Source organism: Pteropus alecto, unplaced genomic scaffold (assembly GCF_000325575.1).
Source record: "Pteropus alecto unplaced genomic scaffold, ASM32557v1 scaffold484, whole genome shotgun sequence".
Taxonomy (NCBI): Eukaryota; Metazoa; Chordata; class Mammalia; order Chiroptera; family Pteropodidae; genus Pteropus; species Pteropus alecto.
In genome coordinates this window covers 866,312-883,554 of record NW_006435778.1, presented here as the reverse complement: position 1 = coordinate 883,554, position 17,243 = coordinate 866,312, and the positions used below count along the sequence as shown (strand labels likewise).

General features: G+C 49.9%; 2 protein-coding genes across 12 annotated transcripts in view; one reads left to right on the top strand and one right to left on the bottom strand.

Moving 5' to 3' along the window:
- Positions 1–8,960, top strand: part of ERI3 (ERI1 exoribonuclease family member 3) — a 126,391-nt gene extending 117,431 nt beyond the window's left edge. For all 10 annotated transcript variants that reach the window (XM_025046418.1, XM_025046420.1, XM_025046417.1 and 7 more), the window contains one exon: positions 8,431–8,960. In XM_025046418.1, coding sequence (XP_024902186.1) covers positions 8,431–8,513 — 83 coding nt within the window. In that variant the 3' untranslated portion in view covers positions 8,514–8,960. The remainder of the gene's footprint in view (positions 1–8,430) is intronic.
- A 424-nt stretch (positions 8,961–9,384) lies between these two features.
- DMAP1 (DNA methyltransferase 1 associated protein 1) overlaps positions 9,385–17,243 on the bottom strand; it is a 9,078-nt gene continuing 1,219 nt past the window's right edge. For both annotated transcript variants that reach the window (XM_006911407.3, XM_006911408.3), the window contains exons 4-11: positions 16,937–17,132; positions 11,451–11,609; positions 11,154–11,321; positions 10,733–10,918; positions 10,498–10,569; positions 10,132–10,204; positions 9,714–10,009; positions 9,385–9,503 (exon numbers count right to left, since the gene is read on the bottom strand). In XM_006911407.3, the coding sequence (XP_006911469.1) occupies positions 9,444–9,503; positions 9,714–10,009; positions 10,132–10,204; positions 10,498–10,569; positions 10,733–10,918; positions 11,154–11,321; positions 11,451–11,609; positions 16,937–17,132 (1,210 nt within the window). In that variant the 3' untranslated portion in view covers positions 9,385–9,443. The remainder of the gene's footprint in view (positions 9,504–9,713; positions 10,010–10,131; positions 10,205–10,497; positions 10,570–10,732; positions 10,919–11,153; positions 11,322–11,450; positions 11,610–16,936; positions 17,133–17,243) is intronic.

Genomic DNA, 17,243 nt, shown 5'->3' with positions numbered 1-17,243 from the left:
GGTTGAGGGTATGACTGTGGAAATGGTAGAATTAAGGTACAATGGGAAAGGTCATTAGTGCTGAAGTCAACCAAGAGACTGGCAGCAGGTTTCTCAAAGGACAAGATGTAGAGTCTGTGACAGGCAAGTCTCTCGGGAAGGCGCTGCCCATGGTCTGGACCAATAGTGCTTACTCACAAGGAAGGCTCCAAATAAGCTGCCGGCATATAGGTCTGGGGCCAGGTCACAGATGCCTGGGATGGCAGAGGCAAGTAGCCTAACCTCTCTGTATCCCTGTTTTGGAAAGGGTCTGCCCTGGTTGGTCAGGCCATTCAGGAGGGGGAAGCCGCTCAAGGACCCCCAGAAGACAGTCCCACAGGAGACTCCTTGGGGACAGGTTAAGGTGGAAGTTTGGTTGGGGCAGATGTGGCTGCCAGGTATGGCAGATGAGGAAATGATACTAGCTACTCTCAGTAGCCAGCTCTTTCCTTTGCCCCTCCCCAGCTAGGTCCCCTTCACTTGGCCTTATGTTATCTGGCTATCCTCTAGCACTTTTGCTGTAGCATCCCAGAGCCAGGAGGAGGGTGAGGTTTCTTGGCCCCTCTACCTGGATGGGGCCTTGGCTGGGAATGAATGGGGGGAGACGGGCACCCGTTGTAATGGCCAGAGCAGCCGCCCTGTTACTACGGCGTATTTCACTTTTAATTCTGACATATAATGTAATGATCTTTTTTAAGGCCCGATGATATTATCTGCCTGACTAGATTATTGAGTCTTCATCATCTCCAGATAAATTTATGGCCAGGACGAGGCTCAGGATTTATCATCAGTCAATAGAGCTCGATACTCTAACAAGGCGTGTAATAAGATATACATATTTAATGATCCAAGGGGAGGAGCGCTAATGGGAGCCCAGAGTGAGTGGTCCACAGGGCTGGGGTTCTGCCCAAGGGCTGCCATAGCTGTAGGGGCATGGATGTGGTCCTTGCCCTGTGGTCCCCAGCACTGACCTTTCTCAGGACTGCCTCAGTCTCCTTGTCAAGACCCTGAGGGAGAGGCAGACAGGGAAGAAGCAGCAGCACTAGGAACAGTAGCAAAGCTGGGGCCTAGGCCTCTTCAGTCCAAAGGGTGCATACACCCCACCAGCGAACTCCTCTCCCTGCTTCTGGGTTTTGGAGGGGTTGGGGGGTGTCCTTAGACCTGTACGCCCAGACCCCTGAGCATTCGGGCGGGCCCGCAAGGGGAGGGAGTGCCGGGGCTGCGTGCCCAGGCCACTGATGGTGACGGATGGTTTTTCATTACAGCCTCTCAGGTCCTGCCCGCGCCCTGTGTGGAAATTCTATTTATTCCCTAATTTGTAAAAATTCCCTCTTTATCTGATCCCAATCAGGGCGGGGTAATTGGCTCTCTGGGGCAGCGGCTGGGGTCCTTGATGAAGAGCTATGTGGATGTACCCAGCCCGGCCCCCGCCCGGCCCGCCACCGGGGCCCACAATTAATAATGATTTGCAAATGGCAGACAAGCAATAACACAGAAAGATGTGGCGTCCGCACTGCCTCTTCATTTCCTCCCCTCGCAGATATAAATGGCCACAGAACAAAAACCCAGCACTATAAATTCTGGAATTAGTTATTCACCGGGATAAATGGGGCCTGGAGCCACCAGCGCCTCTCCTGCCACCCTTCTTGCCTGTTTTTCCTGATCCGGATCTGTCCCCAGGTGTGTCCCTGAGCCTCAGCATCTTTGGTGGCATCTTTGGCTACCGGCCCAGTCCCCAGCTTCCTCCTGGACCCTCCCCCACCACCCTAGCTGCCCCTTCCTGTGTGGCCTGAGTAGGGAGTGGTCATCTGCTCTGGATCTGTAGCTTCCTCAGCCTCCACCTCCTCTCACTGACATTTCTGGCTACCCAACCTAGTTTCTGTCCCAGTATGCACTGGGATTTGAATGGAGTTGACGTATCCTGCCAGACCTGGTAGTCTGGATTGGGGTCGGTCTTGGGTGTCTTCTTTGGCATTTGGGACTAATCCAGTCATTTGCCTGGCTAAGTCGAAGTTCGGCTCCTGGTGGCCAAATGCGATGTAAGTGACATAAAAGGTTCAGTGCTGTGTTTACTGGTCAGGCTGCTGTGGGATGTTGGCACAGGCATTTCTGGGCACTCTGCCCTCTCGGCCAGGCACATCCTCTCCCCGCCCCCCGAGTGGCTTTGAGCTGGCGGGTAATGGGCGTGTAATGGCCTCATTTCCATGCCCGGCCTCCAGGAGCGGCGGTAAGTGTTTGATTGCCTTAATTTCCAAACACATCATTATCCCAGCTTTACCAGCGCTTAATAAACACTTTATGAGGATTTTTTAAAAAACATCTTCGGTCCGCATACTTCTCTGAAGTGATAAACTCTAATTAAGTCTAATATTTAAAAATATGGTAATGGTGAGTTGTTTGAATAAGTGGACTGCATTTCTGTAATTTCATTATTACGTAAAACACGCTAATTATTTGGAGCGCGCTTATTATGGAGAGAGAAATCGCCTGCTAATCAAGATGAAATTGCCTTTTCCCCTTATTGTGGAACCACCGTCATCCTTCACCATCAGCCCTGTGGCACCTCCGGGCACCTCAGTGGGATGGAGGGGGATGAGGGGGGGCTCTGAAGAAGGGGTCACTTTGGAGTTGAGGCTATAAGGGCCCTGTCTGGGGGGAAGGGGAATGAGCTGTGAGAGTGGTGTCTGTGGACAGATGTAATCTATGTCTGGAAGGACGTGTTGGGTGGACCAAGGTGGCACTGTCTGGGGGCCCTGACTGTGGGCCATGTCTGGGACAAGAAACAGTGGGTTGGGGAATATCAGTGTTACTGTTGGAATAACTATTATTATTGGATATTATTGGAATAACAATAATAATAATAACCCAGCCACTGTTTTAAGCACTTAACAAAAACACATTTCATCTTTTTAAGAACTCTTTGAGGAAAGTAGTTACTATAATTATTTTTATTCCCATTTTAGAGAAGAAGAAATAGAAACACCGAGAGGTTAAATAAAGTACCGTAACTTGCTTAAGTTATTAAGTGGTGGAGTTTGGATTCGAACCCAGAGTGTAAGGATAGGCAAGGGCCCTCTCCTGGTTCAGACCTAAATTCACTGCCTTGATCCCGTCTTCTCTCCAGGCTACCATTCACTGTTGTATCCTGAACTGTACCCACGACGTAGCTTAAGATGGTTTCACGTTCATTCTCTTTCCTGCCTCCAGTAGACCCATGTATGGGAAATGTATATATGATAGAGGCGTCATTTCAAAAGGGTGGAGAAAGAGTGGACAGTTTAATCAATGGTGATAGGACAGCTAGATACCCACTAGGGAAAAAATAAAGTTAGATCTTCTATTTATCACCATATACAAAAATAAATTCCAGACAGTTTAAAAAGTTAAATATAAAAAACTGAAAGTATTAGAAGAAAATATGATAGTTTTCTATTAACACCGGGATAGGGAAAACCTTTTAAAACAATATATAAAGCCTAGAAGCCATAACAGAAATACCTGATCAGTTTAGATGTCCCATAGGAGCCTCAAGACAGTACATCCAGAGCTAAGTTCATCACTGCCCCAAACCTACACCTTCTCTTGGTTTGCCTTATCTCAGTGAGTGGCTTCTTGCCCTCGAGGTGCTCAGAGACAGACCTGTGGATATCCTAGACTCCTTCCTCTAGCCCTCCCAGTGCCCTCATTAAGGCTCATTCTGTTTCCTGAAAATCTCTTGCCTCCATCCACTTCTCCCCATCACTGATATGTCTCTATCTCTGTCTCCAGTGCCACTGGCCTAGTTCTGGGCCACCGTTTCTGGTACAGTCTGCTAATTGGTGTCTGCCTTCAGAGTTAACCCCTCCAATCCTCAAATGATAATTCTGAAACACAAATTTGGTCCTGTCATGCCCCTCCTTAAACATGTAGTGTCTCCCCATCGTTCCTAGAATAATAAAATCTTAAGCTCCTTACCTTAGTGTTTGGGGCTTTTCAGGGTTTCTTCAAGCCAGTCACTGCTGACCTCGCCAGCTTCATCTCTTGCCACTCCCCTGCCTCTTACTCTTCCTCACTCCCCACAACCTGCTAAACTTAATAATTTTTGGACACTCCACATTTCCCCTCCAGAATGTGCCTATGCTGTTCACTATGCTGAGGACATCTCCCCCACTTCAACCCCAACTTGCTGGCTAGCCCCCTCCCACATGCCCCTCAGACCTCTGTTTAACCTCGTCCTCCCAGGAACCCCTTCCTGATCCTCAGACTGAAAGAATGCCTTTTCTGTGCCTCTTTTTCTCATAGCACTGCTCACACTGCACTACCCACAGGTCTGTCGCTGAGCTCCGGGGCAGGAAGCCAAAGCCCTTGCGGCCCTGTGCCCAGCGTGGCCCACGTGCACCCGGTGCACAGAAGGTGTCAGCATGTGTTTGCTGAATGAACGAGTGTGCGAATGAACGGCTCTCCAAGAGTTTCCTTGAGCCCCTTCCCTCCTGAGGGTGGCCCTGCCCCAGGCTCTGCTTCCTGTCCTCTACTGTTCACTTTCCAGCAAGTGCAGCTAACTGGAGCATGTCAGTCTCACGTGGTTGCTCTGCGTGAGCTCTCACTGGGTGTCCTGACAGTCTGGGCTGCCATTCCATTAGCAGCTCCTTTCCCAAGCAGCTACTGGGCTACTCTTGGGCCCAGCCAACAAGTTTATTCTTCGTTAGGTGCTAGCTCCACTCACCTCTCTGATTTATGCCACTGCACCCCTCCCATTATGGTCTTGTCGATATAAAAATATTTCCAACATTAGGAGCAATGCCCAAAAAGAGAAGAAAAGAGGGCCATTTTGTCACAAGTTGATGACTCTACAGGAACATAAAAGCAGGATAGTCTTCTAGAATTCGGAGGTAAGGAAGACCTACTCTTGGAGGCCTCCAGTGTGAGCACAGGTTGTGGCCGACCTCCCATCCCCCACCCTGTAACAGCTTCTGGCCCACCTCATTAGCTCAGTTAAAGTTGCCAGAAGGTGGGGCTGCTGACCCAGGTGGCCCCAGGGCTTCAAGGAGAGGACTCTGAGAAGCCATGCCACCAGGCTCACTCTGCTGCTGTCTCTCAACTTATGGCCTATTAAAAGACCCAAATCTGTCTCTGTGCTTCTGCCCAGTTTCCTTATTTTCTAACTGCCATTCACTGTTTAAACTGATCAGTAGGTTGCACTGACTCTTACGAAGCCTTCAAGGGCTGGAAAAAGAGCCTGTGTTGGAAGCTCATAACTGCTGTACCACTGACTTGCTGAGTGGACTAGAGCAAGTGTTTTCCCCAATCTGGGTCTCTCTTCATTAGAGTAGACCAGTTGCAACAAGTTAGACTCCATAATCCCCAATAAACAGGACCACTAGTCAGAGTTGGTGGAGTGAATGACAATTGGTTTCATCAAGTGTGCCGGCCCCTATGTAATTCGTGCCATAGATTGTACAGTATATACTTTCCTACCATTAGGTGATCCAGGAAACTAGCACGTTTCTTTCCCTTCAAGAAGAGAAGAGAGATATTCCAAACAAAGCATCTGCAAAGACATGTAGGTGCATCACCCGTTCAGTCCTCACAGTAACACTGAGGCAGCATCCATTATCATTGCTAGCGAGGAACCTGAAATTTGAAAAAACTGAGCACTGACCACAGGGCACGCGGCAAGTAGGCGAAGTTAAGACTAGACACAGGTTTGTCTAACTCCAAAACCCATTTTGTCATTTTCAGATAACAGCGAATGTTTCCTTGAGATTAGGCGTTGAGGGTAGGGAGTGGCAGAGGTGAGACAAGAGACAGCAGGTATCCGATTTTGCAAGGCCTTTACCTTTAAGTCATATTAAAGAGTGTAGACTTGAAACAGGGCAAGAGTTGCCACTTAAAGGGCTTTAAAGAGGAAAAGATGTGGTCAGATTTGTGTAAGAAGGATCACTTTGGCAATAAGAGAATGGATTAGAGGGAAAAGAGGAAGTTATTGTAAAAGCAAGAGATGATGGGGTCTGGCCAACGGGTTGGCTGCCAGAAGGAAGGAAAGTAGATGATTAGACAGGAAATAAGATGAAGTCTGTATTTCATGCTTGATTAGATTTTGGGAGTGAGGGAGAGGGCAAGGTGTCAAGCCTGACTCAGGTTTCTTGTTGGGTGTTTTGGTGTGTCATTCACTAGGATGGAGAACACGGGGAAGTAAAGAAGTTTAGGGAAGAAAATGAGTTCGTTATTTAAGACATTTTGAGTTTGTATGGATATCTAGAAAGAGATTTTCCAGAGGCATTCGGATCTGTGGTCTGGAGCTCAGGAGAAAGGTGCAGGCTGGAGACCGTGATCTTATGGATAGCTGAAGCTTAGAGCGTGGTTGAAGCCATCTTGTGGGGAGAGGTCAAGGACAGAGACTAGAGCACATGGACCTTCTACTAGCTCAGGACCAGGCACAGGTGGGAGGCCAGTGCTTAACCCACTGGATGGCTGGTGACCTGAAGAGAGGAGCTGGGCACTCTCACTTGGGCCAAGGGAGGCAGATTGAGCAATTTGTCCAGCGCTGAGGGAGGAGCCAGATGAAGTCAATAGAAAACTAATTTTCTTTTCTGTTGGAAGAAATGAGGTGTGTGGCCGCTGGGTAATTGCAGATAACGAGGGGACTTATTCTTAATATGCAGAGTGGCCATGGTCCCCAGAGTACAGAAGACAGGACGGATTGGAGGTGCCCTGACAAGGCCAGACTTATTTGGGAAGAAAATCACCCTATCAGAGCCCCTCTTGACAGCGCCATCACAGCCCCTGGGCCCTATCATAAACTCCACTCCAGGGCTCTTCCTGTCCCCTTCCTACCCCCACCCCCCGCCCCTCTTGCACAACTCTTCCTGCCCCATTCCCCTTACTGTAAACTGCCTAGCTCCCCTTATCGTAGGCCCCTCCCTCCACTCTACCCCCACAGCACAGGCATACACTCTAAGGGAGACAAATGACGGGGCCTCAGCTGAGCGGGGCTCGTGTCCGGCCCATAAACCACGGGGATGGGTCACGTCTGGAGTTGCCATGGCCGCCACTACCCACCCATCTGTCTTCTCTCTGTTCTGCTTCACACCAGACCTCGTGGCTCCCTGAGTCCCTGGAGGAACAAGGTGTTTGTATGTCTGGGTCCTGGGTTACCTCTCCATGCCCACATCCACCGTGGGTACATTCATGTTGAGTTCTGTGAGACAGGGCCCTATGTGACAGCTGCAGAGGCCTCCTGACCCCACCTTGACCTTACCACCCCCCACATCTGATTATGACATCGATGTACAATACTTCTGCCATCACAGCATCGATCCCATGAGGGTTGGTGGCGGCCGAATCCCTGGTTATGGCCCTGAAGCAAGTATGGTAGGTGGGAGAGGGGTGGGAGGAGAGGCAAGGGAAGGGATGGGAAGCTGTGGGCAGTGGAATAGAAAAACCCAGCCACTTGGGCCATTTCTGTCCTAGGCTTACTATAGTGGGACAAGTTCTGGCCCATATCAATGATACTGAGGCCCTAGCGTACCTGTTCCTGTAGCCACCACGGTTCTAGTACAGTTTTGAGCATGGAGTTTCTTATGGGAACCAATACTTGTGAAACTGCTGTGACAGGGTCTGGCAGACAGACATATTTAACTTGAGATTCAGCCAGACAAGGCTAAAGCCTGACCAGTACCAGCTTTGAGCCTACCGGGGTAGGAGAGGCAGGGCTTGGGCTGAGGTGTATCCAGTAGAAGGCTGCTGGCCACGGTGTTAGGGGATCACAAACCTGGACCTGCTCCACTGGTCTGGGAATGCACAGGAGCAGATGCCCAGGCAGGTTGCTGTTTGAGCACATAAGCCAGGGCGGGTCTCAGGGCAGGTGTTTCCCAGGGCCCTGGCCCAGCAGTGCCAAGGCTTGTGCCTTGTCACCAGTGATTATTGCCTGGGCCACATCTCCCACATACATGCAAGTGCTGGCAAAGTCACCCTGGCCGTGGGCGTGATGAATGGCCGCACAGTAATGAAATGGAGACATCAAGGCGGGTGGCGGGAAGACGGAGTGTGGCGGGCGGGCCGTCCCCATGCGGCAGCAACAAGAAGGATCGCCCAGCGGCCGGGGGCCGTCAAGGGAGAAATTACACATTTACTCTGCCTTTTTCTTACTGCGACGGCGCCCATATATCACTACTGGGGCCGGGGCGGGACACGCCGGCCAATTTCCAGCATGAATTATGGGACTGAGAAGCATTGAGACCAGGCTTCCTGCCGGGCCAGCATCACCCAGCCCAACTTGAAGCTGGAGATGCTGCTCCCAGGGAATGGGACCCCTGGTTTAGTCTGTGGCTCCTGAATCTGACCCTGCTTCCCACCCCGACCCCTGTAAGACCACCTATGGGCATGGAGGGGAAGGATGGGGCCCATCTAAATGTCTTCTCTTTCTCTTTTTAGATGACTGCAAGAACATTGCCAACATCATGAAGACACTTGCATATCGAGGCTTCATCTTCAAGCAGACATCGAAGCCGTTCTGATCGGCTGAGGATGGGATGGGATAGGACAGGGTAGCTGCTTGGCCCAGCCCAGAACCCTCCTCTCCCTCACCAGAGGGGAAAAGGGAGAGTGGCACAGTTCTACATCCAGAGTGTCCCCCAGCCTGCCATGTGGGCTAGTGCCCTAGGTAAGGGCTTGGCCACTTGGCCCCTCTGGAACAGACACTTTGTGCCCCCCGCCCCCACCCCTAAACCTCAGCCCAGTATTAGCCCCTCCCATTGTGGGCCTGGGCTAGGGCGACCCAGGTACTCACCACCTCCTCCCTGGTACACAGGCTTCTACTGGGGCCACCAAGCCCCCCTGTGCCCCCTCCCATCCATAGTGCATGGTGTGCGGTGCCCCCAGGGCTCCAGGACAGGTCAGGCCCCACCCTGTGTCCACCCCATCCCCGCTGTGAACGTGCCACTGAATAAAGTCGGGGAAATGAGGCCTTGCGTGTGTGTATGGACCAGGTGTGCTGTGCCTGACACTGTCAGAAGTATAGGGGTTGGAGTGTGTTCCAGACTGCTCGGTGTTCAAGACCACCAGTGTGGTTGGTGGTCACTAGAGTAAGTACCTGTGATACCCGCACTGAATGTGCACAGGGCCATGGGGCCTGTCTGAGCATGAGGCTCTTTGAAGCTGCTGGTATCTGAGGCCACTGCTGTTTGTGAGCTGTCGGGTGTAGAACCGTGGGTGTTCCCAGGCGCACGTGTTTGGGCAACACTGGCAGTGGTTAGTGGTTAGAGGGCTGCTAAGGGTCTCCATGCAGGCAAGCCCCAATGCTGCCCCCGTGAAGTGGGTGTGGTGACCCCCTCCTGCCCACCCTCCCAGCCAGGGCCATCAGAAGTACTGGGAAGGAAAAGGAAGCAGTCCAGTCAACTCAGCAGCTCTATTTACATAGCAGCATCGCCCATAACCCATGTGGCCCCTCACGGTTTCTTGGCTTTCTTCACAGAAGAGGAGCTAGAGGCCGATTCCCGTCGCTTCCTCTGAGGAGACACAGAAGGTGTTGAGGTCAGTGGCCCATGAGGCCTGATTCAGGGAAGGTGATGCCCACTGGCCGGCCACTCACTCCCATCTCAGAACCCCTCAGAGTGACAATTCCCACTGCAGACACTAGAGGGAGTGGAGCCTGTACACACATATGCGCCACTCATGTAGGGCCAGTTTGTACTCTCCCAGCCTGTACTGGCTCTTACCGAATTGGGCGTGAGAGGTGCGCCCACCACGTCAATGATGGTGTCCTTGGTGGAGTCAGAGCCGAGACCAGGTTCAGGTACTGCTGACTCGGCAGAGGCTGGGGCAGGGCCCGATGCTGGTGTGGCAGGGCCTCCCAGCACACCAGCCCGTGCCAGTGCCTCGTGCCGGTGCCGCAGCATCTGCAGCTCGTACTCGCAGTTGGCACAGGCCTGCTTGAGCTCATAGAGCAGCACCAGGTCACTCCGCAGTTCGTTGAACATGTGCACCAGCTCCTCCGTAGGTGTGGGGCTCAGCTCTGCAGGTGGGTGGGTACAAGGCAGGGCAGAGCCAGGGTATGATGGAAAGAATTGCCCTCCCCCTGCCTTTATCCACAGGCTCAGGTAGGTACATCCCATGGAGCTCAGCCTCCACACTCACCCACACCCAGCTCCAGCAGCATCTGTTCCAGGGCCTTGATCTTCTTCTGTCCCACAGAGCTTGGCAGCTTCATCTGCAATGACCCAGCAGCTAAGCCCTCTCCCCCACAAGCACCTTAGGATGAAGGGACGCTAAAGGCAGTGGGGGAATAGAAGAGAGATTAACCCCGGGAGACAGCTCTGAGTCAGAAAAGGAAATAGCAAGTGGAATATAGTAAAAGCTGTGACCTCGGCCTGGCCACATCTCCCTGAGGTCATCTCTACCTGCGGCACATGGCACCACCTCTCCTATTGCTCCAGCCCTGTGGCCTGCACTCAGGCTGCAGAGTGCCTAGGGCCCACATGTTGAAGGAGGTGACACACGTACCCGCTGGCTCCGCAGCGTGACACCTGCGGACTTGAAGTCTGGAAACTTGATGCCTGCAGTCTCAGGAACGGCCTGGGGGAGAAGGAGTTATGGAGACCAAGGTGTCACAGGGAGAGAGCCCCATGTTAATCCTAGCACGCTGCTAGTTCTGGGTGTCCTCAGAGCCCTCTGCTACGGGTCCTCTGTGCTAAGTGACCCCTCCACCCTGAGCTGAGCTGACGTAAGTCCCCCACACCGGCTTCTCGGCCTCCTTTTTCTGGGGTAGCTTCTTCTTGGGAGCCTTGCGTTCGGTACGCCGCTGCTCTGCAGTGGTGTCTGCCGCCGTTATCAGCTTCTGCAGGTCCTGACTGCGCTTCTCCCGCTCCTTCTTCCGGGCCTCGATCTTGCGCAGCTCCTGCAGCAGGTACTCCTCCTCCGCCACCTGGGAGAGTCAAGAGATAAGTATGTGAAGGCACACAGGAAAGTGAGGGTAGACGGGGAGATGAAGGGGCACTGGGCTGTCTGTGAGGGAATCTGAGATGGAAGAGATCATGAGGGAAGTGAAGGGCTATGGAGGGGCACACAGGCACCAACCATTGGGGGACCGGAAGGGTTAGGGAGTTGAGGGCAGTGGGTTTGGGGGCACGGAGGGAGAGTCTGTGGGGCTTAGTGCTGACCTGCTCTGGGGTCCGGTTGTAGAGACGCTCCAGCTGTTCCTTCCGCCGTCGTTCATGCCCAGCATCAAATACTGGCATCTTGAGATCTGTGCCTGGCACAGCCCGCACATTAGCAAGCTTGGCACAGATGTGGTAGTACCGCTCCTTCAAATCCTCCACGGAACGCTTCTAAGGATAAAGGTGGGGGGCGGGAAGAAGATGGATGAATACTCAGAGGCACGTGGAAGGGATTGCATAAAGGTAGTGGGCCTACCAGACCTGGGGGTTGTGCACACGTGCAAATGCACAACAGCTCACCTTGAACTGCTGGTGGTCATACCGGTCATGGATAACTACAAAACGAAGGTCAAAGCGGCGACTGAGGTCAAAGAGGTGATCAGTTTCTGCCTTAGTCCAAGCGTCATCATGAAGATACAGCTGGTACTCCTGCTCTGAATACACGGGTACTTGCACAGTCTATTGGCACAGAGGGACAGAGTAGGGGCATGCCCATGTTGTGTCATGTCCAGTGGGCTCCAGCCCCCTATGACCACAGCCCTTCCTATTTATTGCCAATCTTGGGCTGGACAAAAGTGAATCCTCTCCTAGGGCCCTAAACAGGGCAGCCTGCAGGTGGTGTTTCCAGAGTGAGGAAAGAAACTATCTGCTTGACCAGAGGCCCCGGCAGGCTCTAGGACTGAGCCTGCCTCTGCACTCACTTCCAGAGCAACGTCACCATGCTTCAGCTCCAGAGCCCCAGTAATAGCATCTATGTTTCTGCCCCCATGGTTAAGGTGAGGGACCCACGTGTAAGAGCTTCTGCAGAGTCCAAAGGTCAACTCTGGAGTAGGGCAGATGGCTAAATACTGGAGAGAAGACTAGGCTCCCCTAGTCTATGGAGCACACTTGTCTGAAGCACTTCTGCCACCCAGTGGTGACAGCGAGACTTGTGGCTTCCTCAGAGCTGGCCAAGGTCACATACATAGATACAGAAAAGGTACCTGAATCCTATTCCCCTGCCCATGGCCCTGCTTCCCCTCTCCCAAGTCCTGTCCCCAAGACCTCTCTCGGGGACAAACAGCACCATCTGGGTCTCTGAAAGGAGTCAGTGCTAAGCTGGACCAGGGAAGTTTCTTTTCTCTATCAAAGACCACAGTGGCCCTGAACCTGCTCTCAAGACTGTTAATTCCAGCAGCCTCTTGGACATCTCCTGCTGGAGGTCCCACATATATCTCAAACTTAATATGTTCAGGTGACAGGTGTTAACTAGACTTATTATGATCATCTTTCAATACATACAAATATCAAATCATTGTACATTTCAAATAATGTTATGTCAATTATACCTCAGTTTAAAAAAACTGAAAAACTTGGTATGTTCAGTACTACGCTCATCATCTTTCCTGAAACTTAAATCTCCTCCAGTCTGGATCTCAGTCACTGTCACCATCACCCAACCCAGGTGCCCTTGCTAGAACCTGGGAGGCATCTTTAACTCCTACCTTTACTCTTGACCCCTCCCCTTCCCCAAATCTGTCGCTTTTACCTCCAGAGTCTCAACTACAACATCTCAGTCCAGATCATACTACCACTTGCCTAGATCAGAAAAAGTCTCTCATGGTATCTCTGCCTCCATTCAACCCTCCCCCTAGCAATTCTATCTGCAGCCAAGATGGGATCTCTCTGAACCGTGCTGCTTAAAGGACAACCTGCAGACCAGTGCTGTTTGCAACTTGTAATTACTGGTGTATGGTAAGTATGGATATTGAGAGTAGGCATTTAGAAACCTTTATAACAATTTTGCAACAATTATACACTGCTGAATCTAATATGAAGAAACATGAACTTGTATTTTGTCTTGTAATTTTACTATCTTTATCAATCTGATGGATTGGAAAAAAAAATTTAAATTCCTTCACTACTAGAATGTTACTCAGACATAAAAAAAATGAAATCTTATCATTTGCAAAGACATGGATGGACCTAGAGGGTATTATGCTAAGTGAAATAAGTCAGAGAAAGACAAATACCATATTTTTTATATGTGGAATCTAAAGAACAAAATAAATGAATAAAAGAAAAACAGACATAAATACAGAGAATAAACCTTTGATTGGTAGATAGGAGGGGTTTGGGAGAGTCAGAGAAAGACAAATACCATATTTTTTATATGAGGAATCTAAAGAACAAAATTAATGAATAAAACAAAAACAGACATAAATACAGAGAATAAACTGTTGATTGGTAGATAGGAGGGGTTTGGGGGGGTTGGATGAAAAAGATGAAGGAATTAAGAAGCACAAATTGGTAGTTACAAAATATTTGTGGGGATGTAAAGTACAGAATACAGTCAATAATATTATAATAACTATGTACTGTGCCAGGTAGGGACTAATGAAGAAATCGCTTTGTAAATTACATAAATGTCTAACCACTATGCTGTACACTTAAAACAAATATAAAATAATATTGAAAAATAAAGATAAATTCCTTCACCAGATAATTTGGGAAGCAGTTTTAGAATGTATATCTGATCATGTCACCCAGCCATCCCTTTTTTTAAGCCTTTTCCAAGGATCCCCACTACTCTAAAAAGTGCCTTCTAGATCATTTGCATAGTCCTCAAGAGCAAGGGTTGTCTGGTTTACTTCCTTCCATCAGGGTTCAGCACAGGGCCCGGCACTCTACAAATATCAACGAATATTTACTGAATCAATCATCAATGGATACAGGGGTGAAAGACTTCTCTCTCTGCAGCCATTGTCCCTCATGGACCCTAAGTTCCAACCAAGACTAACAGTTTCTGGGACATACCAGATTCTCCCGATCAGCCTTTGTTCTTGCCTGAAATGCCTTTCCACTTCCACATTCCTTCTACCTAGATAACTTCTCATCCTCTTGATCTCAGTCAGGCATCATCTCCTCTGGGAAGTCTCTAGTTTCCCAAGCTTGGTTAAGTATCCCTCCTATGCATTTCAGTTCCACTTAATTAAAAACAGTACTCAGGAACTGTGCAGCTAGTCCTGCTCTCAAGGAGCTCAAGGTCAAGTGAGGGAGCCATTCATTCATTCAATAAATATTTATCAGGGGGCTGCTAGACTTATGCTGGGGACACAGTGCTAAATAAGATGGACAAGGGCCTTATTCCCAAAGCTCACAGTCCAGCTGAGAAAACAATTTAGTACAGAGTGGCGAGTTTGATGGCAAAGGTAAGCCTAGGGTGTAATGAGTGACACTTGAACCAACCTAGAGACAGGGTTGGTTAGCATGGAGGTAAATGCAGCCTAGTTCAATCTTAAGGATAGACAGAAGTGAATTGACGAGGGAAGATGTTAGTGGGAATCCTAGGCAGAGGGGGCAACACAAACATAGTAATGAGAGAGAACAGCCTAATGTGTGCGGGGTTGGCAGTTAGGGACATGTTAGGGAAACAAGGGAGAGACAGGGAAAGGCGTAAGAGTCAGCAGCGGCCAGCTGCTGCAGGCCTTGTGTGCCCTGCTAAGGAGTCTGGAGGGTGACTGGAGCCAATATGGTTAGTTTTAAAGAGAAGAGTGAAGTGGTCATGTTTCTCTTTTGGAAAGACCACCCTGGCTGCAGTGAGAACAGACAGAGTGAAACAAGAGCCTGAGAGACCAGCTGGCAGGTTTTAGAAATAATTGAGGTGAGAAGTGAAGAAGCCTGAACTAAAACAGCACAAGTGGAAGGTGGAGAAAACGACACAGACTTGAGGCTTTCGTTAAAAACCACAGGACTTCCTAAATGGATGTGAGGGGTGAGGGAAGGTGACTCCTGTGTTTCTGACTTGAACAAGAGAGCAGGTGGGGAGCCACGGACTAAGAACGGGACTCCAGGAATAAGCAATATTGGAGAGATGATTAAGTTCACTTAACTCTGACTTCATTCTCTACCTGTAGTCACCATGATCTTCCTAAAACTGAAATTTAATCCTGACACTACTCAAAATCTGTCAGTAGCTACCCAAAGACATCAGGGCAAAGCCCAAATTCCTGAGCCTGACTGCCAATCCCTGCCTGACCTGACTCCTGCTGACTGACCTCTCAGGCCTCATCTCCCACCATGTTCTACCTTGAGCTTTAAGCTTCATTAACAGGGAAGTGCCCACAGCATACCATACATATGACTGCTTTTTAATTTGTGCCTTTGCTCATGCTGTCCCCTCTGCCTGAATATAAAACAACTTAATTCTTTTCTTAATATCATCTGGTGACATCCTTCAATACTCAACTCAAGCTCTGACTTTTCCAGGAAGTTTCCGTGACCTTCACGTCCTTCCAAAATAGCATGTATCTCACCAAACTGTAATTGCCTGTACCTTCCCCTCTCTCCTCCTCAATATGGAGAGTTTCTCAAGGGCAGATACTGTGTCTGATTCATTTTTGTGCCCTCGATGACTAGGGCTTGGCTTGGCATGGAATAGTATTTACTAAATGCAAAATGGACATTCTTTTGTCTTCACCTCGAATTGTCTCATCCAGCCTTCCCTCCCATTGCCTCAGATGCCTCACCTCTCGTTGTCCCTTCTCAATCTTACATCTCCAGCTTCTCCTTCCACTGGACCTGAGGAGCCTAAAGGTGGTGGTAAGATGGAGGAAAACCAGGCTTGGGGCATAGGGGAGAATGCTGGGTCACATCTGAATGTGCTGAGTCTGAGAAGCCTGTGAGCCATCAGGGCTCTGCAGGTCCAGTTAGATATACTGGGCTGACAGGAAAGTCGGGACTTGGGAGTCCTGGGTTCAAGCCTCTAGTGCTTTCAGGCTGGAAGTCTAGGCTGCTCCAGGCTGCAAGGAATGAGGCTATACTGTATAGTGGCTTAAATAGTGGCCTAGGCAATCCCAGCCCATCCTCTCACTGGCTGGGGGGAGTCTGGGTAAGGCTCTGCACCATCTGATTCAGTAACTAGACCAAGGATAATTCAGCTTGGACTACGGTGCCAGCAGAAGATGAAAAAAGGGAAGACGAGGTTTATTATGGAAACAGAATCCATAGGATTCACTGATTATCACTGAGGTTTAGTTCAAATGCCACCTTCTCAGAGAGGTCCTTCCTGACCACCCTATCTAGGTGAGGCTACCCCTACACCTACAAGTTCACTCTTTATCTCATTTCATATCCCATTCATATCCTGCTTTCATTTTATTGATGGCTCTTACCTGAAAGAATCCAATTTATTTGCTTACATGTTTCTGATCTGTCTTCACCTACCCTCTGTGTCTCATTGTTGATGAAATATAGAGCTAAGGGAGAAACTAGGTAGAGAATGATTCCCAAGTTTCTGGTTTAGGCAATTGCGTGGATGGTGGTACCATTCACTAATATGGGGAACAGGTTTGGGGGTAGAGAATAGAGAGAACCTACTTGATCTAAAGCATTTGTGGGGCATTCAGGAAGAGATGTTAAGTAAATGAATGGATATATGGGAACTGTTGCTCTGGATTGGAGATATTGAGCTGGGGTCAACGGCAGACAGAGAGTAATTGAAGCCACAGGGTAAATGAGAAGCTAGGGAGAAGGTACAGAGTGTGAAGGGTAGAGCACCTAGGATACAGCTCTAAGAAATAATGACATTTAAAGGGCCAAGAGAAGCCACCAAAAACCAGAGCAGGTCCAGGAAAGGACAGGGTCCCACCCTGCAGGTATCCACAACAAGAACTATGTAGGTAACCATGGCTGAAACAAAGGCTTGAGCATGCCTCTAGAGCCTACCCTAGGATACTGGAGAGCTCACACGAGTGGCTCAGAGTGGGTGGACAACCTTGCTCTATGTCCAAATGGTGGTGGCTCACCTTATTGAACCTAGCAAAGGGGTAATCTTTGCCCTCCTCAGCTGCCCGTCGCCAGTGGAAGAACATAGCTCCATCCTTGCGGGCTGGGTTGGTGAATGGCATCCACTTCCAGGGCCGCACCTTCTTGGAGCCCAACTTGGCCTTCACTGTGCGATAGCCTTGACCAGTGTCACTGGGTAGAAGTGGAGGTGCATCCCTAGGAGCAAGGTTTAGGGAGGTGAAAAGTTAAGAGTCAGAGGTGTGTAGAGAGCCTTTGGGCCCAGGTTGCTGATCTACCCTAGAACAAGTAAGTTAGGTTCTGGAGGGA